General features: G+C 37.7%; 1 protein-coding gene across 1 annotated transcript in view; it reads right to left on the bottom strand.

Moving 5' to 3' along the window:
- Window positions 1-4055: 4055 nt before the first annotated feature.
- The window catches only part of zmp:0000000896 (caspase recruitment domain-containing protein 11), a 35232-nt gene continuing 16578 nt past the window's right edge, over window positions 4056-22709 (bottom strand). Inside the window, exons 3-24 of the mRNA XM_057860579.1 lie at window positions 20702-20839; window positions 20405-20591; window positions 20023-20161; window positions 19614-19817; window positions 19312-19431; window positions 19102-19227; window positions 16233-16409; window positions 15478-15582; window positions 15138-15174; window positions 15001-15038; window positions 14815-14900; window positions 13690-13733; window positions 13500-13620; window positions 11200-11377; window positions 10782-10905; window positions 10459-10699; window positions 10262-10328; window positions 10076-10178; window positions 9774-9932; window positions 7883-7995; window positions 7681-7796; window positions 4056-7070 (exon numbers count right to left, since the gene is read on the bottom strand). Of these exons, the coding sequence (XP_057716562.1) occupies window positions 6863-7070; window positions 7681-7796; window positions 7883-7995; window positions 9774-9932; window positions 10076-10178; window positions 10262-10328; window positions 10459-10699; window positions 10782-10905; window positions 11200-11377; window positions 13500-13620; window positions 13690-13733; window positions 14815-14900; window positions 15001-15038; window positions 15138-15174; window positions 15478-15582; window positions 16233-16409; window positions 19102-19227; window positions 19312-19431; window positions 19614-19817; window positions 20023-20161; window positions 20405-20591; window positions 20702-20839 (2831 nt within the window). The 3' untranslated portion in view covers window positions 4056-6862. The remainder of the gene's footprint in view (window positions 7071-7680; window positions 7797-7882; window positions 7996-9773; window positions 9933-10075; window positions 10179-10261; window positions 10329-10458; window positions 10700-10781; window positions 10906-11199; window positions 11378-13499; window positions 13621-13689; window positions 13734-14814; window positions 14901-15000; window positions 15039-15137; window positions 15175-15477; window positions 15583-16232; window positions 16410-19101; window positions 19228-19311; window positions 19432-19613; window positions 19818-20022; window positions 20162-20404; window positions 20592-20701; window positions 20840-22709) is intronic.

The raw sequence follows: 22709 nt of genomic DNA, 5'->3' as shown, positions 1-22709 counted from the left end.
AAGAAATACAAACTTGTTCATCATGAATTAACTATTTATAAGGGAGTAATTCTTAGTTCACTGCATTTCTTAGTTTGATTAACATTAACAGTAGAAAACATACAGGAGGATTTCTCTCAACGCATCTTCCTCCTCGAGTTCGACAAATCACACAGATTAATGTTATGCTAACTCTGATGCAGGTCGGACTTTCAGTAGCAAAATTAGCGGCGTGTTCCCTTGTCTTCGAAGGGGACTAAGGAGGCGGCATGTTGTATTTCTGTCAGGCTGTGAATGCGTTTGTTTGTGTGTGTGTGTGTGGGGGGGGGGGTCAAGCACATCAAACGTGCGTTTGAGGGGAAAAAATTGACTGGCACATTCAGCAAGTCAAAAGGGGCTCAATGTAAGTCTGAACATAATGAAATTACTTTAATTCACTCAATAATGGTCGGGTCAATTCTATCCTTACAAAATATGGGAAGACACTCTAAGTGACCTTTATAACTGAAGTCATTATATAATGCAAATAATATTACTTAAAGTAGGGCTGTCAAAATTATCGGTAATTAATTTTTTAAATTAATCCCGTTAAAATATTTAATGCAATTAACGCATGCGTGGAATGATCCACTCACGCATTGTCGCTAATAGACTAGAATCGCGCCGTTTAATGTGTTTTGAGAGCTCAGAGGCAGAGACAAGTGGAGTGGGCAAAGGCATTCATTGGAGCCTCGTTATCAATTGGTATTAGCTCTATCGTCTCCTCCAGAACAATTAAGAGTATTGTGGTGAGTGACGTGGAGACCCACGATAGGAGATGATCATTTTCTTAACCCCCTGTATTGTGCACAACGCAGGGAAGATATACCGTTGACAGCCACCACTCACAGTCATGGTTGCACAACTTCCCATCATGCATTTGGGCAGTTAAGAACGGTTAAGTCGCTACAGTATCATTTAGTGAAATCACAACAAAAATAATATTCCTATCTCTCATATAAATATAATGTTCACAAAAAGACGCTCAATGCAAAGAGAGCTGGCATTACCAATCAAAATAGCCGTGCAAAACAATACTCAGTCACTGTATCCAAACATTGCGTTTCACTCAACAAATACACTAGATGGCAATATTTAGTCACAATATACAAACTATAAAAATTACTATAACTTGTACTCACATTTATCTTTTAAGAATTACAAGTCTTTCTATCCGTGGATCTCTTTCACAGAAAGAATGTTTATAATGTTAATGCTATCTTGAGGATTTATTGTTATAAAAAAACAAATACAGTACTTATGTGCAGTATGTTGAATACATACATCCGTCTTGTCTTATCGTTCCATTTCAACAATAATTTACAGAAAAATATGGCATATTTTGGAGATGGTTTGAATTGCGCATAATTATAATTAATCAATTTTTAAGCTCTGATTAACTCGATTAAAAATTTTAATCGTTTGACAGCCCTACTTAAAAGTAGGGTTGGGAATCTCTGGCTTGAAGCCGATTCGATATGTATCTAGATACACATGTTACGATTCGATTAAAAAAATGATACATTTTTAAGGCCGAGCGATTTGATACGGTTCAATACAGTGTAAGAACAATACGGTTCGATAGAGTGAAAACGATACGATAGTAAATATTTGTTGTGTGTGTTTGTACAGTATTTTAAACATATAAAAGACCCCATTTCTAATATAGCAAAATTGAACAACAAAATTTCATACCAATGTTATGTTTTATTTTATTTTATTTTTCTTAAATAAGGCTTACTATATGACCGTTATTTTGATAGATGGGATTGATAATAAAACTCCAATGACAGACAACAATAAAGTGCAGTAATTCAATTAATGTATTTCCTGGTGTTTTTAATACAAGAGGTAAGTAATTTAAGTGCAAACTTTCGACGTAAACATCTTACAAACAAAAAATATTATATGCAGCAGCTCTAGAAAAAAAAAGAATCAAACCTGCTAGTGTTATCATAAATAAATAATAAATTAATCTTTATGACTGGTATAATTGGGGGAATAAAAACATGGCATTTTAGACAGACAGGTCAATAATCATTACTTCAACCTAATACACAGCAAAGTCATTCACTTATGTCTGTGCTTCCTCATTTTTTATTCCTCATCACTGTCCATATCATTTTTTGAAGGGCAGATTTTTCTTGAGGAAGATCAACTAATCCACATGTTCATGTTTAAGTAGACTGTTTCGTGGAAACAATATGCCGTCCATTCCACCATTGTAGTGGGTTATTTTTCAGGGTTAAAAACTCACGATCTCTGTATACCGCTCCACACTTCACACAAGCTCTGTCCCATGCGAACAGATCTGGCTGCCTTCATCACTTCAAAGTCTGACTTTTGTTTTCCTGGGTGCGTTGAAAATCAATAGCTGCACGTCGCTGGCGTCGGTGATCACACTGTTCATTGTTTTAGCATGTTGCTTCGTTGCCACTACTAGTTTAGTTTTGGGCTGTGAAGAAAATGCTATGGCGCGTGCGTTACAGTGGTTTCGTTAGCTCTCGCGTTGTTATGCCCATGACGATCGGGTAATGACGGCGACGAGTAGCGGTTGTGAGTAGTGCTTGTCCATATTATATCAGGCGTGCGGTCTCGTGCTAAGTGCGCTGTGTGGTGAATGACACAAGCGCAGCTTGTGAAGTAAAAGCTAAATTATTATCAAATTTCGCAACACATTGAACTAGGCATTAGAAGCCGATTCTTGCGCTCGCGATAGCCGAATTCTATCTCCACTATCGGTTCATTGAATATTTAATGGCTAATTACTGTCGAATGGTAACTTTACTATTGATACATCTATATCTCTCACCTGTAAACCCGGATATCTGGTCGTATCGGTTTATCATTCTCAAGCTTACTTAAAAGTGGTAAGACAATTTCAGCATCCTGAAAAGTTGGTGGTGTTATGGCCCTACCGTCCCTATGCAAACTTACGTCCTTGAAATAGGAGTAATATTCAAGCCCCGACAAAATGTGGTTATCAAGCCTAACTTTTCTATTCAAGAATATACAGTATTCCTAGAATATGGCCGAATGAATACACGAGACGTCCTCTTAACATCCTCACTTCTGCATTTATTTTCTTTCTTAACTCTTTGTTCCTCATAACCCAAGCACAATCACATACTGGCGCCCACTGGCGGCATGGTTTTGTTGCTGATCAATAATGTAATACATTGCTCCTTCGTTTTTCACGGTTAATGGGGACCAGAACCCGCCGCGATAAGTGAAAAACTGCAAAGTAGCGCAACCCCCCCATTTTTTTGTGTGTGTTCGATGTATTTATTCAATATTAGCATTAGAAAGAGATACCTATAAGACAAGTTTTTTCGCTTTTTTCATAAAGTATAATATAATAATAATAAAAATATATATATATATACATATATATATATATATATATATATATATATATTAAATGTTTTTATGTTTGTTGTTTGTTTGTATGTCTGTTTGTTGTATGTTTTTAAGCACTTAAAATGTAACAATTCTGATCAGTTTAAAATATGTTAGTGTCCCACTGAATTATCTTTAAACAAAAATAAAGTAGTAGAAAAATGTTTGGCTTTATTAAATGCTTCATCCCACTGAAATCCGATCACTCTGCTGAGAGCACTTACACACACAATGAGTTGCCACAGCAACTGTTTAACAAGTTAAATGATGATTGACACATGCAGCGCTTTTGAAGTTCGTGACTCTGCCAAGATGATACACAAACATCCGTCAATCATCGCTAACTTTAATAAGCCACACCAGTGCACGTGCACTGCCTGACGAACAACGAGCAGGGAGAGGAAGGGAGGGAGCGAGAGTGAGACTACACGATCGGCTCGGGACATCTCATTCGTGGGTTTTTTTTTTTTTTTTTTGATTGAAAAAAATACGCGATGGACTGAGGGCGTGAAGTTTGAAGCGCGAAGTAGCAAGAGATCACTGTAATCCCAATACATAACTCTTAACACTTTCAGGGACAAGAAAGCTAAACTAATGACATTTAATAATATACCAATAAAAACAGAAATACACTCATGTTACGGCCCCAAGTAACACCCTAAAGTACTGTAGACTTTTTTAAAGACTATTTAACTCATTGCATGTCATTGATGGCAAAAAATGTCCAACTCATTAAAACTGAGAGGACTGGCCGTGAATGTTCATCTTTCAGAATGGGCAAAATAAATATAACATCTGCGCACGGACTGAACCCTTTATTGCTTCAATAAATGCTACATAATGAAGATAATAGACTGCTGGTAATGCTTTCATACAATTAAGTGAACAAATAGTTTTTTAAGGTTGAAGATGTACCCTGGTCAGTGTTACTGTATCTTGTATACAAAGAAATTGGATCTTGAAACGGCAATGACTTCTATATGTTTCCTACTTTTACATAAAGATAACACATACTTGCTGTATGCTTAAAAGGATCCTCGATCTTTAAGACAAGTAATTCTTAAAAGATAAATGTTAGTATGAGTTATAATAATTTGATATAAAAAACCCTCAATGTTTTCATTTTAATAAAGTTTGTAACATTACTTTAAGTGATAGGTCGCCATTCTTGTTACGTCGCAGAGCGTGACGTCACCGTCCGTTGCCGAACTTCTAGCGTGTCACTCGTTAGCTTTCCCAAAATGTCGTCGGTTCTGCCCTTCCTATTTGAACCAGATCTGAAAAGTGAAGAGCTGGACAGCACTGTCAGTCGTTCACAAGACGAGCAACAGGGCAAAATGCGGTGCAGCAAATACCTGATAAGACAAAAGTTGGGCAAAACTGGTGATGCGTTCGCGGCAAGTGCGTCTCAATGCCAACGGAGCGAGAGAGTGTATGCTGTTGAGAACTCCGGTTTTCGTTAGCAGATCTTCAAGGTAAGCTATTGCGTTTTCAAACTTATTCCAGTATATTTGTTAGCACCCAGAGCTATCCTGTGCTTTACATACAGTCCAGGCCAAAAGTTTGAACACACCTTGTCATTCGTGCATTTTTATTTTCATGACTATTGACATTATAAACTCTCACTGAAGGTAATAAAACTATGAATGCACACGTGTGATAGTCAGGATCGGAGTCGTGTTGTGGCTGACTGTCCTCGTTAAATTCGTCATCTGACGGGAACAAATCCTGGAATCGAGTGTAATCCATGTCTTATACATTGTAACGCGTGGTAGGTAGGGTACGTGCATAAAAGTACCAAAAAGGGGAGAAGCTTACACTTATGCACATTTATTCACAAAAAATAATATTTCCACCTTGACCACTCGACACTCGGGAGCTCAGTGGTAAGCACACACATTCCCAGAGGAACGCCAGCATAAAAGTAAGGTCCATGTCAGAGTCACTGTCGTCACTGTAGTGTGCCATAGTGCTTTAATTATTTGGTATGATTTGGGGAAAATTCCCACGAAGAATAGAGAACACAAAAAAGATAGCAATAGTAATCCAAATCTGCGTTTTTTTCACTCACACGAAGATCCAGGAATTAGTCAGATCCCATGGTAATGTTGCAGCCGCGATCAGGCTGTCGAATTACAAAAAAAAATAGACAGATCCAAAAAGCCGCTGTGAGACCAACAAATCAAGAAAATAAACAGATCCGAAACCAATATTGCAGCTGCGGTGGGACCGTCTGAGCCAGAAAATAGACGGATCCCTTACTTGACTGAGGATCCAGGAAAAATGTTCAGGCGCCAGTTGTAACGCGTGGTAGGTAGGATACGTGCATAAAAGTACCAAAAAGGGGAGAAGCTTTCACTTATGCACATTATTCAAAAAAAAATAATAATTCCACCTTGACCACTCACGTCACTCCCCTTGTTTCCATTTGACTGGAAATTGCATCCAAAAGCAGCACATCGTGGCATTTTACTTCGCGAGCTTAGGCAGCAATACGCAATTTTTATACACGCTACACTTTGGAAACATCCCATTTACGTCATCACTGCGAGCCCGCAAAAAAATGGCGCCAACTATCGGTCAAAATATGTACTAAATTTTATGAAATATTGCCATTGATTTAACATGTAATGTGTTTCTTACAACATATTTAATTACAAGAGAGCAATTGTGGTTTATTAGAGCCGACATGTATTTAAGGTAGAGGATCCATTTAAATACATGCATTTAGCACAAACAATTTTTCATAGTTTACATTAAAAAAATTTTTTTTTAAAAACTGTTTACCAAAAGTAATGCTTCAAAAAGTGAAAAGACTTGCTGTGCACAAATCAAAAGGCAGCATGGCTGAACCTCTAAAAAGAAAAAAATTAATTATCAGAATATCTATATGAAAACAGTGCTGTTTTGATTGGAAAGTACTTTGGACATGTTGACATGTCACCAGCAATTGTTCGATTAGATCATAAAGATGTGAGTGACTCTCACCTGGGCCTGCTACATCGGGTCACTAGAATGAATTATTTGGCTCTGTTTTTACTTACAAAGCATGTTTCCTAACAGTAACTATAGACAGTGCTGAATGGACAGCGTTTGACCTGTGCAACTTTATATGTACAGTACATCGTTCTAGCCACAATTCAGCAAGTAGATGAAAAAGTAAATAAACCATGGCATTGTAAGAATAAGTAAAGCTACGTGTGTCGGAATAAGAATCCACACACTGTTTGATTACAATTGAGCCTAGTCAAAATTAAGATTAAGAATTTGTCTTGTTGACTAATCCAGTAACAACATTCACTCTGTGAGTCTCTCCACAGTGGTGTGGTGTCAATACTCTGGCATCGACTTTTTGTGACATTTTCATCTGGTGGTGTGCAGTGAGATTTTTTTCTCATGCCATGTTGTCTCCTTGGGTCAATAAAAGTGGGGAAACTCGTATATATTACTGTAGCCTATCCAGCTCAACCCAAGCTACTGACATTTGTTGGCTAACGATGGCATTGCGTATGGCTGTGAGCAGTTCTTCTGTGCTGCTCCATGTGCTGGACTCCAAAGTACAGTAGAGCAGGGGCAGAGTTTCCAGCTGTAACTGCTCTACGTGGCACATCTCTTCCATTGCACTCTCCTTCCCATATCGTGTGAAAAATTTTCTGTTTGCAACACAGATTGGTAAGGGAAATGAGATTTACATATTATTGACTCACAGATTTATGCCCAACACATAACACCCCCCCCCCCCCCCCCACAAAAAATTTTTTTTTTCATTTTCATTTTTTTAGTTTCTGAGTACAATAGTTGAGGGTTGGTATCTGACTAAATCTCCTCCATTGACAATGGGTCAAATTAAAACCAATAAATAAGTGTTTTGGGAAAAAATAAATATATAAATATGGTATATGTGTAATTTTGTCATGAATGTAGATAGTAGGAAAATGTAATGCAAAGTGTGCTTTTTGCTACATTGATGGTTTTATTTTTTAAAATTATCTTTCTTTGCATTAATTGTTATAATAATTACCCATTAAGCTTCATAATAAACCATGGTATTCAATAACATTGTATTGTTTTCAACTGAGTGTTTAAAAAAAGAATACAAAAAAAAAAAAAAAAAAAAAAAACAATTGCCAAATATCAATGCGGAAAACAGAAAATCCTTTTTCTGTTCATCTCCATGCATTGTGGGCTAGATTTCATTATTTAGTTAGCATCACCACTCATCGAAATGTAAGGTGGGACACACTGAGGTTACTCAGTACTCACCTTAGCTTCTTATGTTTTTTGCTCTTTGGAAGGATGTGGATAACAATAGGATAAATACCATGTCGCAACAAACGCTCGACACTGTGCAACCCCAGTTCTAACAAACAGTGTTTATCCTGAAATTGGCAAAAAAAACAACAACTCAGTTTGCAGCAGGAGCATTTATCATTACTGTATTTTTACCAACGACCTGGTTATTCACCTGTTTAATGACCTCTTTTACGGATTCTAGCCGTACGCCGAGAGCTGGCTGTTGAGCTTGGGAATCCAACAGAAATATTTTCTTGTCTCTCCTCTCCGATACCGGTATTATCTCTACAAATGACAGGTTCGATTGAGGCGAGGATACTGCAGTTCATCATATGCTCAGGCGACATACTGTTAGTTCCCTTTACACAGATTTAAAAAGTATCACAATAAATATAAATTCAGGTCACAAAACAAATTACTAGTGTGTACAAAAGAGTTGAGCAAAGTACAGACTACAAAATGCAATTTCTGGAGAAATTTGCTCTCCCATGCATGTGTCAGTTCTTGTAGATTTTCACTTATTAATTCGGGGACATTTTCTGGTCAGTTCCTTACTTAATTAAGTTGCAGCCATGTCATTGGCTGTCTCTTCATGTTGATTATGGGTCACTTCCTGCACATTTTGGGTTCACTTCCTGTATATTGATCCATAGACTTCATAATTGTATTGACGGGTCACAATCATCAGCCACTGCGCAATGCCTTCAAGTAGGGGGCTGTACTACAGTCTGCTTCAGTTATTCGCAGTCGGTCGCAGTTAGTCAACACATGCAAGGATCCAACATTGGATTTAGGTAGGAAAAGTACGAAAGCTGTACCGCATACAAACAGGAAGAATTGTCTCAGGAGTGATTTGTTCGAGGATTCAAGGTAATTATTATATTTTTTGTACAATGCATGTGTTTTGAAACATTGAGAAAAAAATCAATGGGAGAAATTAGCCGCTACAGCATTGGCATAATACTTCGCAATATTTTCGCAGAATAACTGCTAACTGCACATTTTTTTTTTTTTTTTTTTGCTTTTAACCAAAAATGTTTATGTCCAAATCTATAAAGAATTCAGGGATTTAAGCATTTATTCACAAGTTTTTAATGAAAAAAGCTCTTTGTTTACATATGGCGGCTGCTAATGTCCTGACTAGCCTCATAGTTTGAAATATTTACGTAAAATAAATGCTACCTGCACAGTTTTTTTGCTTTTAGAGAAGAATCAAATCGAGACTGTTTTACGTCCATATCTGTAAAGAATTCAGGGATTTAAGCATTTATTCACAAGAGTTTTTAATGAAAAAAGCTCTTTGTTTACATATGGCGGCCGCTAAGGTCCTTACTGACTAGCCTCATAGTTTGAAATATTTACGTAAAATAAATGCTACCTGCACATTTTTTTGCTTTTACAGAAGAATAGAATCGAAACTGCTTTACGTCCATATCTATAAAGAATTCAGGGATTTAAGCATTTATTCACAAGAATTTTTAACAAAAAAAGCTCTTTGTCTGTGTTTCCACTCGGTCAGCTTTGACGGAGATAGGCCCCCTATGAATCGGCCTCGTGTCCCGTCAATACATTATGAAGTCTATGATTAGTCATTTCCTGTAGATTTAGGTTTTTTTTCAGGTAACTTCCTGTTGATGTCGGGTTAGTTTTCCCACTGGAAATGAATGGGGCCATTTAAAATAGATCAATCGATCAATCAATACACTTTATTATTCCCTTTGGAGGGTTCCCTCAGGGAAATTAGTTTTCCAGCACCCATAACACCTATGTGTAAATTATGTGAATTGGATATAATAAAATTTAGGACCGTTTGTGTAGTTTCTAATTTTTTTGTCATTGAAAATTAATAGTTTTTTTCTTTGCTGCAACTGTACAAATTTTTGGAACATTTCGAACTTGGAACAGTGAGAATCAATCAAAGTGCTGTGGGCTGTGCAGTGCTCTGATAAAGTGGATGGAAAAAAACACAAATATTATGTGAGTGGAGCTTTGCAAAGCATCCCCGCTATAATGTGCCATTCAGTATGTAATAATAACAATAACAATAATCATTTTGGATATACCTGGTGCACAAGTGTTGAATTGCAAACCAGACTCGACAGGCTGCAACAGTCTCTCAATGAGCCCATGAGAGAGGAGAGATGGTGAGAAGATGACAGGTCGCTTGGTGTCAACCTTTACTGGCTGCACTAGGCTATAAGGGATCAAATGCTCCTCATAACCTGAGTTAAGCAAACAAACAACACACGCACACAGACACACACACTTGCACATTAATGAAAAACAAAATGCACAAATAGCACAACACTAATTGCAAACGGACTGATTTTGACATTTTGGACCCGACCAATTGGGCATTTCTTACGTTTGTTCAGAGTGTAAAGAACCTGCTTCGTGGACCCAATCTCATTGAATTTTGGATCCAATGCCTTTACCAGGCGAACTCGACTGCAGGATTTCCTTATTATCTACAGAATATGGTGATAAATTCATGAATTTATCATGAATGAACTAATTTTGCAGCAAGAATATGACAATGACTTATAATCACCTTCTTTTTGAAATCTTTTTGCTCCAAGGCCATTTTCCGTAACTTGACAAGTAACAACTGTTGTGCCCTTAAATACAAAAAAGTGCAAATGAATTAGAAATCTGCATATTTATATTTTCTAACATACACGTCTCACCATCATGCAGATACGTTCTACCCTAAGGTGATCATTAATACACTGAAAGTACATGACCCACCTGTTATAATTTGGCACGCTTCCTGCTTGCAGGGGGTTGGCTGTTGTAGGGTCCACAAGGGAACAACGCCAGCTATATTTACCATCGTACCTTGTGTCTGTTACATGAATGATATCATCACATGACACGCCTACAGACGATGGGTCTCCGAGAGGCTCAATGCTTAGATTGACCCGCACATAAAACGAGTCAGCACCCTTAAAAGTGGACGATGAGAGTTGGGAGCACAGCTTGGCATATTCTGAGGACAGAAAGCAGAGGGACAGTAAAATTATTGAATGAATGAAAAAATTTTTTGTGTGTGTGTGTGCAAAGAGACCCACCCTCTTTGTTGCACTTGTGTTTGAGGGTGGATGGTTCAGTCCACCATTGAAGAGAAAAGTGTGCTACCTCGGCAGTGCACTGGCTGAGCAGAATATTTCCTTCACCCAAGAGAACATTTTCTAGCTAGACGGGAAACAAAATTACATGTACAGTATATTACATTTCTGATCTCAAATTAGTCCGTTTCTCTATTCTATATTCAATATTTCCTTTTCTTTTATGTGCTTGTGAACAAAACAGCATTTAACCATGACCTTAAGCAATGTCTCACAAACTATTAGGCTGTAAAAATAATATTAATGAAGTCTTTTGATCTTTTAGTAAATGAATGCTCTGTCAATTCAAAAGAAAAAAATCATAATTTGTGCATGAAAAGGGTTAAAGATGCTTTAGCTGTTTACTCAGACTGGTACGCACCTCCAGGAGTTCACTTCCCTCCTTCAGTCCACATTTCTCTGCCACTGAACCAGCTTTAACGTGGCTGACAAAGATTCCTGTTTGGTTTCCACCAATGATGGTAATGTCATCAGCGAGGTTGGCTTTACCGTTTTTTGGTGTCAGTGGAGGACTTGAGGATGGAGAGATAGGAGGTATCCTAAAATATAGCAAGCATCACAGTGGTGTAAACTTTAGGCTCGGTCTGTTAAAACTGATTGGGATTGAGGTTATTGTTTCCATGTTATTACAGTTTTTCTCAATTGCTTTGGTACGTTTCTGAGATCAGAATTGCAATTCTCAAAACTACTTGTTCAATCCTCACAACATCACATCACTAGTGCACATCAAAAAAGAGTTTCTCATTCGTTTGAGCAAGTTGCAGATGTTTTTGTGCATCCATGCAAATGATTTTGTACAATTCTCTGCTGTTTCCACATTATTAGTTGCATCTACCATGATGGTCAAAATGGATTATCATGGGTCTCTATTGAATAGTCTCACCACCCACAACATCTAGTCATTACTTCATTGCATAAGCCTTTATGTGCAAAATGGATAAACATGTTGTCAAAATATATCAACAAGTGTTTGCTTCTTTCTGAGCATTTTCATTACTTATTTTACGTAACTTATTTTAACCTGCCAAAATTTCGAATAGTTTGGGACAATGCGAGTTTCCACGCCAACATTATCAGGGAATGGTTTGCAACCCACAACAGAATGGTAATGAAGACCCTACCACTACACTCTCATTTCCTCAATCCCATAGAAGATTTTGGTAACACTTTATAATAACTATCCGTTTGACTAGTTAATAGATCATTAGTAAACTGTTGATAAATGATATATTTTTGATTTGTGAAGTATTTGTTAACAGTTTGTTAAGCATTTACAGGGTGTTCCAATATTGTTGACCCTATTCTAAATGCCCATACTAGTTGATGGATCTTGATAAAACTATATACACTTTATGTTGAAGGTCATAAGTTTTATTGGTTAAATATACAAAGAAAAGTACAAATATTTGTTGGTTCTGTGGCAGATTTTCATAAATGTGCGACATGAGCGCTGCCTGCAAAATGCCTATCAAAATGCCTTTTCTTTTGAAGTGAACGGCCTTTCTTAACCTGAAAAGATAGAAATGCTAAACGTTACACACAAGAACTTGAAACGTTTCTACACAAACTGTGTTACAGGTTGAGAACACCTGCAAATGCTTAACAAACTGTTAACAAATACTTCACAAATCAACAATAAATCATTTATCAACAGTTTACTGATGATGTATTAACTAGTAAAAAGGATAGTTATTATAAAGTGTTACCAAGATTTTTTTCTCCACATGGAGATGGCAAGTGTATGATCGCCAGCCTCACAAACAGATGACTTTCCTGGATACCATGAATGCAGCATGCAGTGACATCACAGCAGATGCCTGTAGAGGCTGGGTAAGGCATTCAAGAAGAATCTCTCCATGCTGTATAGCAAGTGAGGAAATCTGTTGTGACGTGGATGAAAATTTGTGGCCAAAGAGAGGAACATCAAGATGTGTAAAAGGAATGGATGAATAATCCTGACGACATTTGAAGTTTAGTTGAGCCGATTGTCTTATGTTCACATTTCTAATTTATCTTTTATGTTATATTTCTTTGTGATACTCAGTGCTGGCTTTTGCTTTCTGTGTTGCAATGACATGGTCTGTCAAGACATTGTAAAAACAGTAAAAGTGTAAACTGAATCTTGTCCAGTCTCTTGCAATCAATCTCCCACACACAAAGGTGTAAACTTGCCATTTTCATCAAAACCTACGCACACCATCTTCAGCACCAGAGCCTTTCACCAGAGTAACCAAACAATTGAGAGCATGACTAAGCAATTTGACTCTCTTGTCTGTACACAATGAAACAAGGACTTGTCTTTCTGACAGCACTGACATGCTCATTGACACAGAAATTTAATTTTGAACGATAGACGAAGTATTCTGCACAGAAAACTGGCTTTTGCAGGTAATTCATGTTGTTTTTCTACTTGTGCGACATGTTGTCAGGATTGATCAAGTAGTTTTGAGAACTTCAATTCTGATCTGAGAAACGTATCAAAGCAATTGAGAAAAACTGTAAATGTATCTCATTTCACAAGCCTGCAGGTAATACAGTACCGTAATTGCATCTTGAACAAAAGGGACATATTAAGTTATTTTTAACTTGCTTTATACATCTTGAACAAAAGGGGACATATTAAGTTATTTTTAACTTGCTTTTATGGACAATAACAATTACCTTGGACTGCTGGGACTGTGTTGATGTGCGCTAACTGCTGGCAGGTTGACCAGATCAGGGGGGAAAAGATGAGAGTGAAGAGAGTTCCATGAATCCTCTAAAGATGGTTCACTATGTTCACCTAAAATAAAATTTAGATCCACTTACAACATGAAATGTGATGATGCAAATGAAGACAAATTGGCATTACCTGGAAAGTCATTCTCATCACTGCCCCAAGAGTCCAAGTCAAACCTTTTCAAACGGCAAACAGATTCAGATTAACTGAAACGCCCCCAATTGTTTAACTCTTTCACAGCCATTGACAATGACAGACGTCCAGGGCTCGCAGTGAATGAACAAATGTTCGAATTAGTTGGTGAATTAATTGGTTCTGGCAGCAAATGGGGTTGATTGAAATAATTGAGTCAGAGTAGTCCAATTTTTCGTGAAGGTGAATAAGAAATTTCAAATTAAATTATTCATATTCAGTTTTCAATGCAAAGATTCAAACAATACAATTTTAACTGACGTACCATATTGGCCCGAATATAAGACGGTGTTTTTTGCATTGAAATAAGACTGAAAAAGAGGGGGTCGTTCTATATTTGCGGTCTAGACATTATACCCATTCACGACGCTAGATGGCGCCAAATATCATTGAAGCGATGTTCTGTCATGACAGATCTCAGCTACTCTCCCCATTCACGAAGCTAGATGGCGCCAGATATCATTAAAGCGATGTTCTGTCATGACAGATCTCAGCTACTCTCAAGTTTAATCAGTTTGCATTATTTTATTGCAATGTTTTTCCTTATTCAAAGTTGTTTCGAGACTACAGTTACAGTTAGACTTCACTTTGCTGGTTAATGCAGTTATTGCAATGTTGTTGTTTTATCACAATAGATTGGTTTATTTACATTTCAAAAACCAGAAGCCATTCTTTCACGAATGTGATTGCACTTAAGTTTACATATTTAAATGTTCAGATATTAAGATTTGAATGAGGCAAAATAACATGCTTTTTCTCTCAAATATATTGTTGTAATCATTTGTTTCAGATGTACTGTAATTATTTTCTGTATAAAAATGAGTTTGGTGTTCAAAAAGTCTTTCTTCAAACTTGAGTCTTGAAAAAGAGGGGGTCGTCTTATAATCAGGGCCGTCTTATATTCGGGCCAATACGGTTTTATATTTCGACTATTCAAGTGAAGTATTTCAAATTCAAGTTTAGCATTTCAGATTCAGTTTAGAATAACAGATTCAGTTTGATTCGGATGGCACAAATATCAGCACAAAGCCAATGAGTTAATTATAAGAGGCTGACAAAACTCACTCAGTATTGAATCTTCGGTTGATGGAGTTTATACCGGGAGGAAATGGGAACGTTGAAAGCCGATTTATTTCCTTCTCATCTTCTGTCTGAAGACACAAATGTCGACAAAGGTTTACTATTCTTCTTATTTTTTATATCTGACTATGAATCGCCACCCCAACATGAGTTAAAATGTGTGATACGCACCGATGACAGCGGATTCTCCTCAGAGTTCGAATGATAATCTGTGAATGGAAAAACACGATATCCAACCAAGTATACATATCCATTCAGGAGAAACTCGTAGATCATATTTGGACTTGCAAACAAAAAAAACTATTTACCTTCGGAATTGTCATTTGTTTGGCCTCTAGAGGATGCCTGTTGCAGACAATAAAAAAGAATTACAGTACAAGTATCACCTCATACTAGGAGAGCAGCTCACTGCACGTACTAACTTGTCAAACATTGCTCAGGAATTTACCGTTTCTTACATAATGGGATCTTTATCGTAGTTTTCTTGAAATCTCAAATGTACATTGAAAACATAATAATAATAGCATCAGAACAAGACATTTTTTTTGCTACCAAAACTTTTTTTTATGGGGAAAGAATACCATATATGTATCCCAAATAATATACAGTACAGTAAAGACCAAAAATTTTTTTTAATTATTTGATGACCTTCCGTAACTGAAGATGGGTGCCATTAACAGGTAAGTTATGGTCCAGGCCAAGGGAGCAGCAGGGTCCGTAGCATTGGTCTTCACTGCACAGCGACAGGTGGGACTGGAGAGCACATGTGAAGAATCATGTGTTATATAATAATTGGCTGTAGTTCAAGCATTCCTGTCTATACCGTGTATTTTATATTTGTTTTTCAGTAATGATAGTCATAATAATTCATTATACTTTGTAGAGACATGCTACAAAGAACAATTAACACAACAACTTGTTATTCACAAATACATCATTCAGGCATGCGTGGGCAATAAGAAATGAGGAAAAAATGTTAAGTCAAATTGTTTTAATTATTTATTCTGAACAGTCTATTCTATGATTTACTTCTCTTGGCTTTTTGTCCAAACAGATTTTTTATCAGTAGTGCTGGCCATAAAATAATGTAATTTAATATAAAAGTAATATAAAAAAATATAAAATAATATAAAGTGTCTGTTTCTTAAATCAATGAGAATTAAACTGTTATGTCCTATTACATTGAGTTTTGATTGTGAAGTTGAAACATTATGGTAGTGCTATTAAGAGGCAGATTATGTGAGATGAATTTGCACTGAAGATGCAGGTACTAAAATGCACCGCCTGCCACTGGACAGTAATTCCTACACGCAAATTATTATGACTGTATTCCAATTGACAGAATTGTACTGCTTCATTGACAAGTGGCTTAAGTCAGCTAGTACACAAGGGGGTTCACTTACACAGTGCAAGCAGGAGCTCTGCTCCATTTGCTCCCTGCTTTTTTCTGCCTCCCGCTCCAACTCCCGCTGCTGCAGTTCCATTTTGGCCAGCAGCTCTTCAATGCGTTTACGCAAACGATTCTTGTCCAACAGACAGTCAGTGTACTCCAACTGCAGGCTGTCACGACTGCGCATTGCCTGAGGGAAAAGGGAATATGGACAGGAAAAAATGATATTTAATGTCCATACAGTCTGGCTCGCAGGAAAATCTTTAATTATTAAAAAAAAAAGAAAAAAGTTTCGTTGTACTCCTTTGCGCATTGCACGAAACCGCGACGGTCACCGGTCATATGCTGGTGCTATGCAGTAATGAGCAGACGTGACTTTTGCGGCGCATGTTAACTTTTTTAATGCTGCGACAACACTAGCACAAGTCGCACTGGATATCATCAAATAGCAACCTAGATGTGCTACGTTAGATCCCCCCTACTCCCATGTCATTGGCTGCGTGAGCCCAGGGTGATCATGGGACACGTATATAGTCCGTATACTACAACCGGCAACTAGAAAGCCGGTTCGCAGTAATTTTAGTGGGAAAGTGGCAAACGTACATGTTGTGGTGTCTATCTATGTATTTTAGGGCTGTCAAATTTATCGCATTAACGGGTGGTGATTAATTTTTAAAATTAATCACGTTAAAATATTTGACGCAATTAATGCATGCATGGAATGACCTGTTCATGCAAACAGTTTACAATGACGCCGTTTTATCACATTGAGAGCGAAAAGGCAGAGAAATGCGAGTGAACACAGGCATTCATTGGACTGCGCCTTTTATTGGCTTGAGCTTCGGCAGCCACCACTGACAGTCATGGTTGCCCAACTTCCCATCATGCACTTGGGCAGAACAGGAGAAGTTCTTTTTCTTAACACGCCTAATTGAACACAACACAGAACATACTGCATACCATTTGCAGCCACCACTGACAATCATGGCTGCCCAACTTCCCATCATGCATTTCGGCGGAACAGGAGACATTCTTTTTCTTAACACGCCTTATTTAACACAAAGCAGAACATAGTGCATACCATTTGCAGCCACCACTGACAGTCATGGTTGCCCAACTTCCCATCATGCATTTGGGTGGAACAGTTAAATTGCTACAGTATCATTTAGTGAAAGCACAGCAAAAAGAATATTCCTATCTCTCTAAAAAATAATGTTCACAAAAAGAAAAGCGCTCAATGCAAAAAGAACTGGCATTCCCAATCAAAATAGCAATGCAAAATACACATAAAACTTACTCAGACTTTGACTTGGCTATATCTCTAATTAATTTAAAACTCGCCATTGACACCTTGTGGTGTATTTCAATCACTACCTTATGTAGTTAAAGACACTGTGGAAGAACGGCAGGGAGCCCGATGTGACGTCACCGCTCGGCGACGTCAACAATGGCAAGCTATTAGTTTATTTTTTGATTGAAAATTTTACAAATTTTATTAAAATGAAAACATTAAGAGGGGTTTTGATATAAAATTACTATAACTTGTACTGAAATGTATCTTTTAAGAACTTCAAGTCTTTCTACCCGTGGATCCCTTTAACAGAAAGAATGTTAATAATGTTAATGCCATCTTGTAGATTTATTGTTATAATAAAAAAATACAGTACTTATGTACAGTATGTTGAATGTTAATGTCCGTCTTGTGTCTTATATTTCCATTCCAACAATAATTTACAGAAAAATATGGTATATTTTAGAGATGGTTTGAATTGCGATTAATTACGATTAATTAATTTTTAAGCTGTGATTAACTCGATTAAAAATTTTAATCGTTTGACAGCCCTGATATATTTATTTATTTATCTATCAATCGCATTGGCAACGCAGATGAGGCAGAGACACTGTTCAAGTGGGGTCGCCGTATTTTGCTGTCGAAAAAAGCGGCCGATGTGCTTCCCTTGTTTTTAGTTTCATTTTCCGCATTGTTCAGCTAATTTTAAAAACCCTTTTGAGAAGAGGGCAAAAAGAAAAAAAGATGAGGAGTATTGTATTTTTCAGCAGAAATGGACAGAGGAATTTACCTTTGTGGAGTTTTTGACGACTTTTCGGATAAAGACAAGATAATTAAACGGATAAAAGACATGCCTCTGTTGGCAAGAACTGTTCACGATCTTACCATCACGATGTCAAATCAAATTGAGGCAACGCAAGTGAAGGACATAAATGCGGCACCGTTTTTTTCTTTCGCGTTGGATAAGTCAACAGATGTAAGCAATTTATCCCAATTCAGCGTGATTGCAAGATTTTGACTATGAAAGGGACAACAAGAGGGGAGGATTTATTCAGGTCCTTCACTGAGTTCGCTAAGGAAAAAAATCTACTGATGGACAAACCTTTTTCGGTGTGCACTGATGGTGCTCCGTGAGTGGTGGGAAAAAAACGGGATTCGTGGCGCTTCGTGAACATGAAAAGAGACGCATTCTAAGTTTCTCAACGCCTGCATGAAGCTTAACCCCGCCAAGTATCAACCAGACTACAAAGCTATCAGCACAACAATGCGGCACCAGAAGTCACATTAATGGTAAGAAATACTCATCATTGATTAGCAACAGCATAACAATGTTACTAAAAAGAATTCAGAGATTAACCCAAGCCCTTGTACTTTAAAAGTGTTGAAATTACATAAAATGCACACATTGTATTTTTAGTTTTAAACATATTGCATGGCTCTCACGGAATTACATTTAAAAGAAATGTGGTGTTCATGTCTTTCTCAGCCAAAAAGGTTCCCGACCCCTGGTTTAGGCTATTGTCTGAAGTGTTGGGATGGTGACACCCATAAGCCATGACTCATGGCTCGAAGACCATAATAATACACTGACCTGGTCCCTCTCCCTTTCAATTTCAGTGATCTGGTTAAAGTAGGACATGCTCCTCTTCTGTTCTGTCTCCCAGTCCATCTGGAGAGTCCTTACTTTCAGCTGTAGCTGCTCACACTGTGATTGCAGCTGCAAACATAGCTCAAACTGTTTGTTCATGACATCGAAATATGAAACCTATTGATTTTTAAATTCCTGGAAGAAAATTTTCACCTTGTCCCTATGCTCCTCAGTGTTCTGTATCTCCCCTTGAAGTCTGGTGATGAAGTTGCAGAGCTCCTGTCTCTGCTCTGCAGCTTCCTTGCGATCCTGCCGAAGTATATCCATCAGAGCCTGGAGGAAACACACATTTCTTATTGGATGAAATACATCTTCCATCCATTTTCACTTGTCCATGAACCCAAAAGATGTTTATTGTGAAGTTGTCATTCAAACCACTAGACTGCCATTGCCCGGCCATTTAATAATAAGATGCTCAATATACCATATTTGAATATTAAATGAGAAGAACATACTATGACTCCAGTAGTAGGAATTGGATTCTTCATTGGCGTTTTCGGAACTTCAATACGGTACGACGGCTTTGCGGGTACAGCCGGCGGACAACCGAACCCTCCAGTGGTCAACAAACGGTTCTTTGTATTTGTTTGAATCTGACTCATTTCAGGATTTATGGTTTGATGATCTGCTTCTGTTAATCTGGATTTTAGATCTTGAACCTATACGGAAATAGAATACAGAAACAATCAAATACAGTATGAACTCCAACCAAAAAAAGCAACAGTTTTTATTGACAGCCTTGGTTTCTAATGTTGATGCATGTAGATATTGTATGGTTCTTTTTTATTGATTTTTAAAAATTCATTTTGAATTAAATCTACTTTGCTTTCCAAATGTAAATGTATTGTATGATTCAAGTCTCACTTGCTTGAGCAGTTCTTTCTCTCGTATTGAGGCTTTACTTTGTTCTTCTAAGGCTCTAGAGTACTTGTCAGACTGTTCCAGGTGTCTGTCTTTCAGCTTGCCCAGCTCACGACTGGCCGAATCCAAGTCTTGACGTAACCTGGATGACACAAATGATACAAGGTACAATATGATAAGACAATGACGACCAAAAAGCATTTCACATTGCTCTGGTTGGCTATGTTTGAGTTGCTGCTCACAGACCATAGATGGCATATTTCTCATATGTGTATGATACCAATGAATTTATCAATCAGAGGTTTCACATTAAATTTTAATCAAAATGTATTTGATAACTTATTTTCATCAGCAAATGCAAATATCTAAACCCCATCAGACGAACCTTTCTAGCTGCAGTCTGTCATGGCGCATCTCCTGGGATTTACGTTCAGCACGGCTACGGTCCTCCTCGGCTACCCGACAGCGCTGAGATAAGCGGCGTTCACACAGCCGGCTGTTTCGAAGCTGCACTCTCAGTTTTCGGACTTCCAGCAGCAAAAACTGGGTCAAACCCTCTGGACCTTCCTCATCTGTGAAGCCAAGTATTTAGCATGATGCTATATTTTCTTTTAGCTTGCTTGAAATAATAAAATTTCACCCAAACTTTATTTATGCATCATTTAGTTCTTTTTCGGTTTACCCAATATGAGAGAGCAGCGTTGTGTTGGCTGCTCTCCAGTCAGCTGTGTGTATTGTTCCGGATGGTAAAACTCCAGTGACTCCATGAAGGCCTGAAGACCTCGTGGACCTTGACCACGCAGAATGTCCAGCAAACGACCTATGCAACGAAATGGAAAAAACATCTTCAGTGAAGTGGGAAAAAATGTTTGGGGGCGTGTCTATGGGGTGCAGGAGCATGCAAGTCCACATTGCACCACAATGATGTCCTCTACAACACAATCTTAATCCTAGCCAAATTAATATCAGAATTCAAAATGATCCAATTTATATCGCCACTTAGCTTTTTATTATTGTGGTGGTAGTGGCGTAGAATTGCAGTGGATCCCACCACAATATCTGTTTAACTTTCATTTACAGTGGTATGAAAAAGTATCTGAACCTGTAGGAATATCTCATATTTCTGCATAATATCACCGTCAAATGTGATCTGATCTTTGTCAAAATCACACCGATGTAAAAACAGTGTCTGCGTTAACTAAAACCATCCAAACATTTATAGGTTTAATATTTTAATGAGGATAGCATGTAAACTATGACAGAGGAGGGAAAAATAAGTAAGTGAAACCTCTGCCTAAGGAGGCTTAAAGAGCAATTGAAACCAATTTTTACCAAACAATTTAACTCAGGTATGTGCCCAATCACTCATGAGTGGTTTAAAGCTGCCCTGCCCATTATAAAACACACACCTGGTTAGAATTGTCATGATGAGAAGCATTGTCTGAAGACCTGCCATCAAGGATTGTTGATTTGTATAAGGCTGCGAAAGGATACGAAACCATCTCTAAAAGTCTGGCTGTTCATCAATCGACATTCAGAGAAGTTGTCTACAAATAGAAAGAGTTTGACATTGTTGATTCTCTCCCAAGGAGTGTCAGTCCACCAAAGATGACGCCAAGAGTTCAGCGCAGAATATTCAGAGAGGTAAAAAAAAAAGAACACTCGAGTGTCTGCTAAAGTCTTACAGAAATCACTGGCACAGTCCAATATCTAGGCCAGGAATGGTGTTCATGGGAGGACTCCACAGAGGAAGCCACTGCTGTCTAAAAAAAAAAAACCCATTGTTGCTCGCTTAATGTTCGCAAAAAGGCACTTGGACGCTCCACAGAAGTTGTGATAAAATATTTTATGGACTGATGAAACGAAAGTGAAGCATGGTGGAGGGAGCATCATGACTTGGTACTGTTTTGCTGCTCCAGGGCCTGGACAACTTGCAATCTTTAATGGAAAAATGAATTTGTAGAGGTGTGCATCGACACCGCCCTCACGATTCGATTCGATTACGATTCGGAAGGCCACGATTCGATTCGATTCAGAGGGTCACGATTCGATTCGGTTCGATTCGGCAATGCATTGCGATGCATTAAAGCCTGGGATGCATTAAAATTCTAAAGCATAGCATATTTTTTGTGAATCATGAGCCAACACAAGCGGACAGACATTAAACAACTTTTTATTGGCTCTTGTGTCACTCCTGATTGAAATCAAATGAAAACAGTATACTTTCATATTTATTAAAAAAAAAAAAAAAAAATCCGATCACAGCATTTAATTAGTGCTTATAATGAGACCATGGCTTTCTCTTTTTTTTCTTTTTTTTTTTACACACAGTAGCAGCCTTTCACACAGTGCAACATCTGAACTCCTGTGCAAAATCAGTAATAACAGTCACTGTATTTTAGTCACAACGACCCATCAATAAAAATATTCAAGTAAATATTAAAGAAAATGACAAAGAAAATATTGCAGTGCAGCAGCATCTTTATCGCAATATCAATCCAGGGATCAGTTGAGTTGCAAACAAAACATCAACTAAATTGCAATGTAGAACAAAAGTAAAATGTAGGCCTAGCCAATCTTATATCTATAATATTTCTCGCTCCCTCTTTCTCCGTTTCAGCCATTGTTATGTTATGTCCTATCTCTCTGCTCTCTCGATTACAACTGCGCTTGTCTGTGACATTACTCCT

This window comes from Corythoichthys intestinalis, chromosome 16, assembly GCF_030265065.1.
Source record: "Corythoichthys intestinalis isolate RoL2023-P3 chromosome 16, ASM3026506v1, whole genome shotgun sequence".
NCBI lineage: Eukaryota > Metazoa > Chordata > Actinopteri > Syngnathiformes > Syngnathidae > Corythoichthys > Corythoichthys intestinalis.
This window is presented reverse-complemented; position numbering and strand designations above follow the sequence as displayed.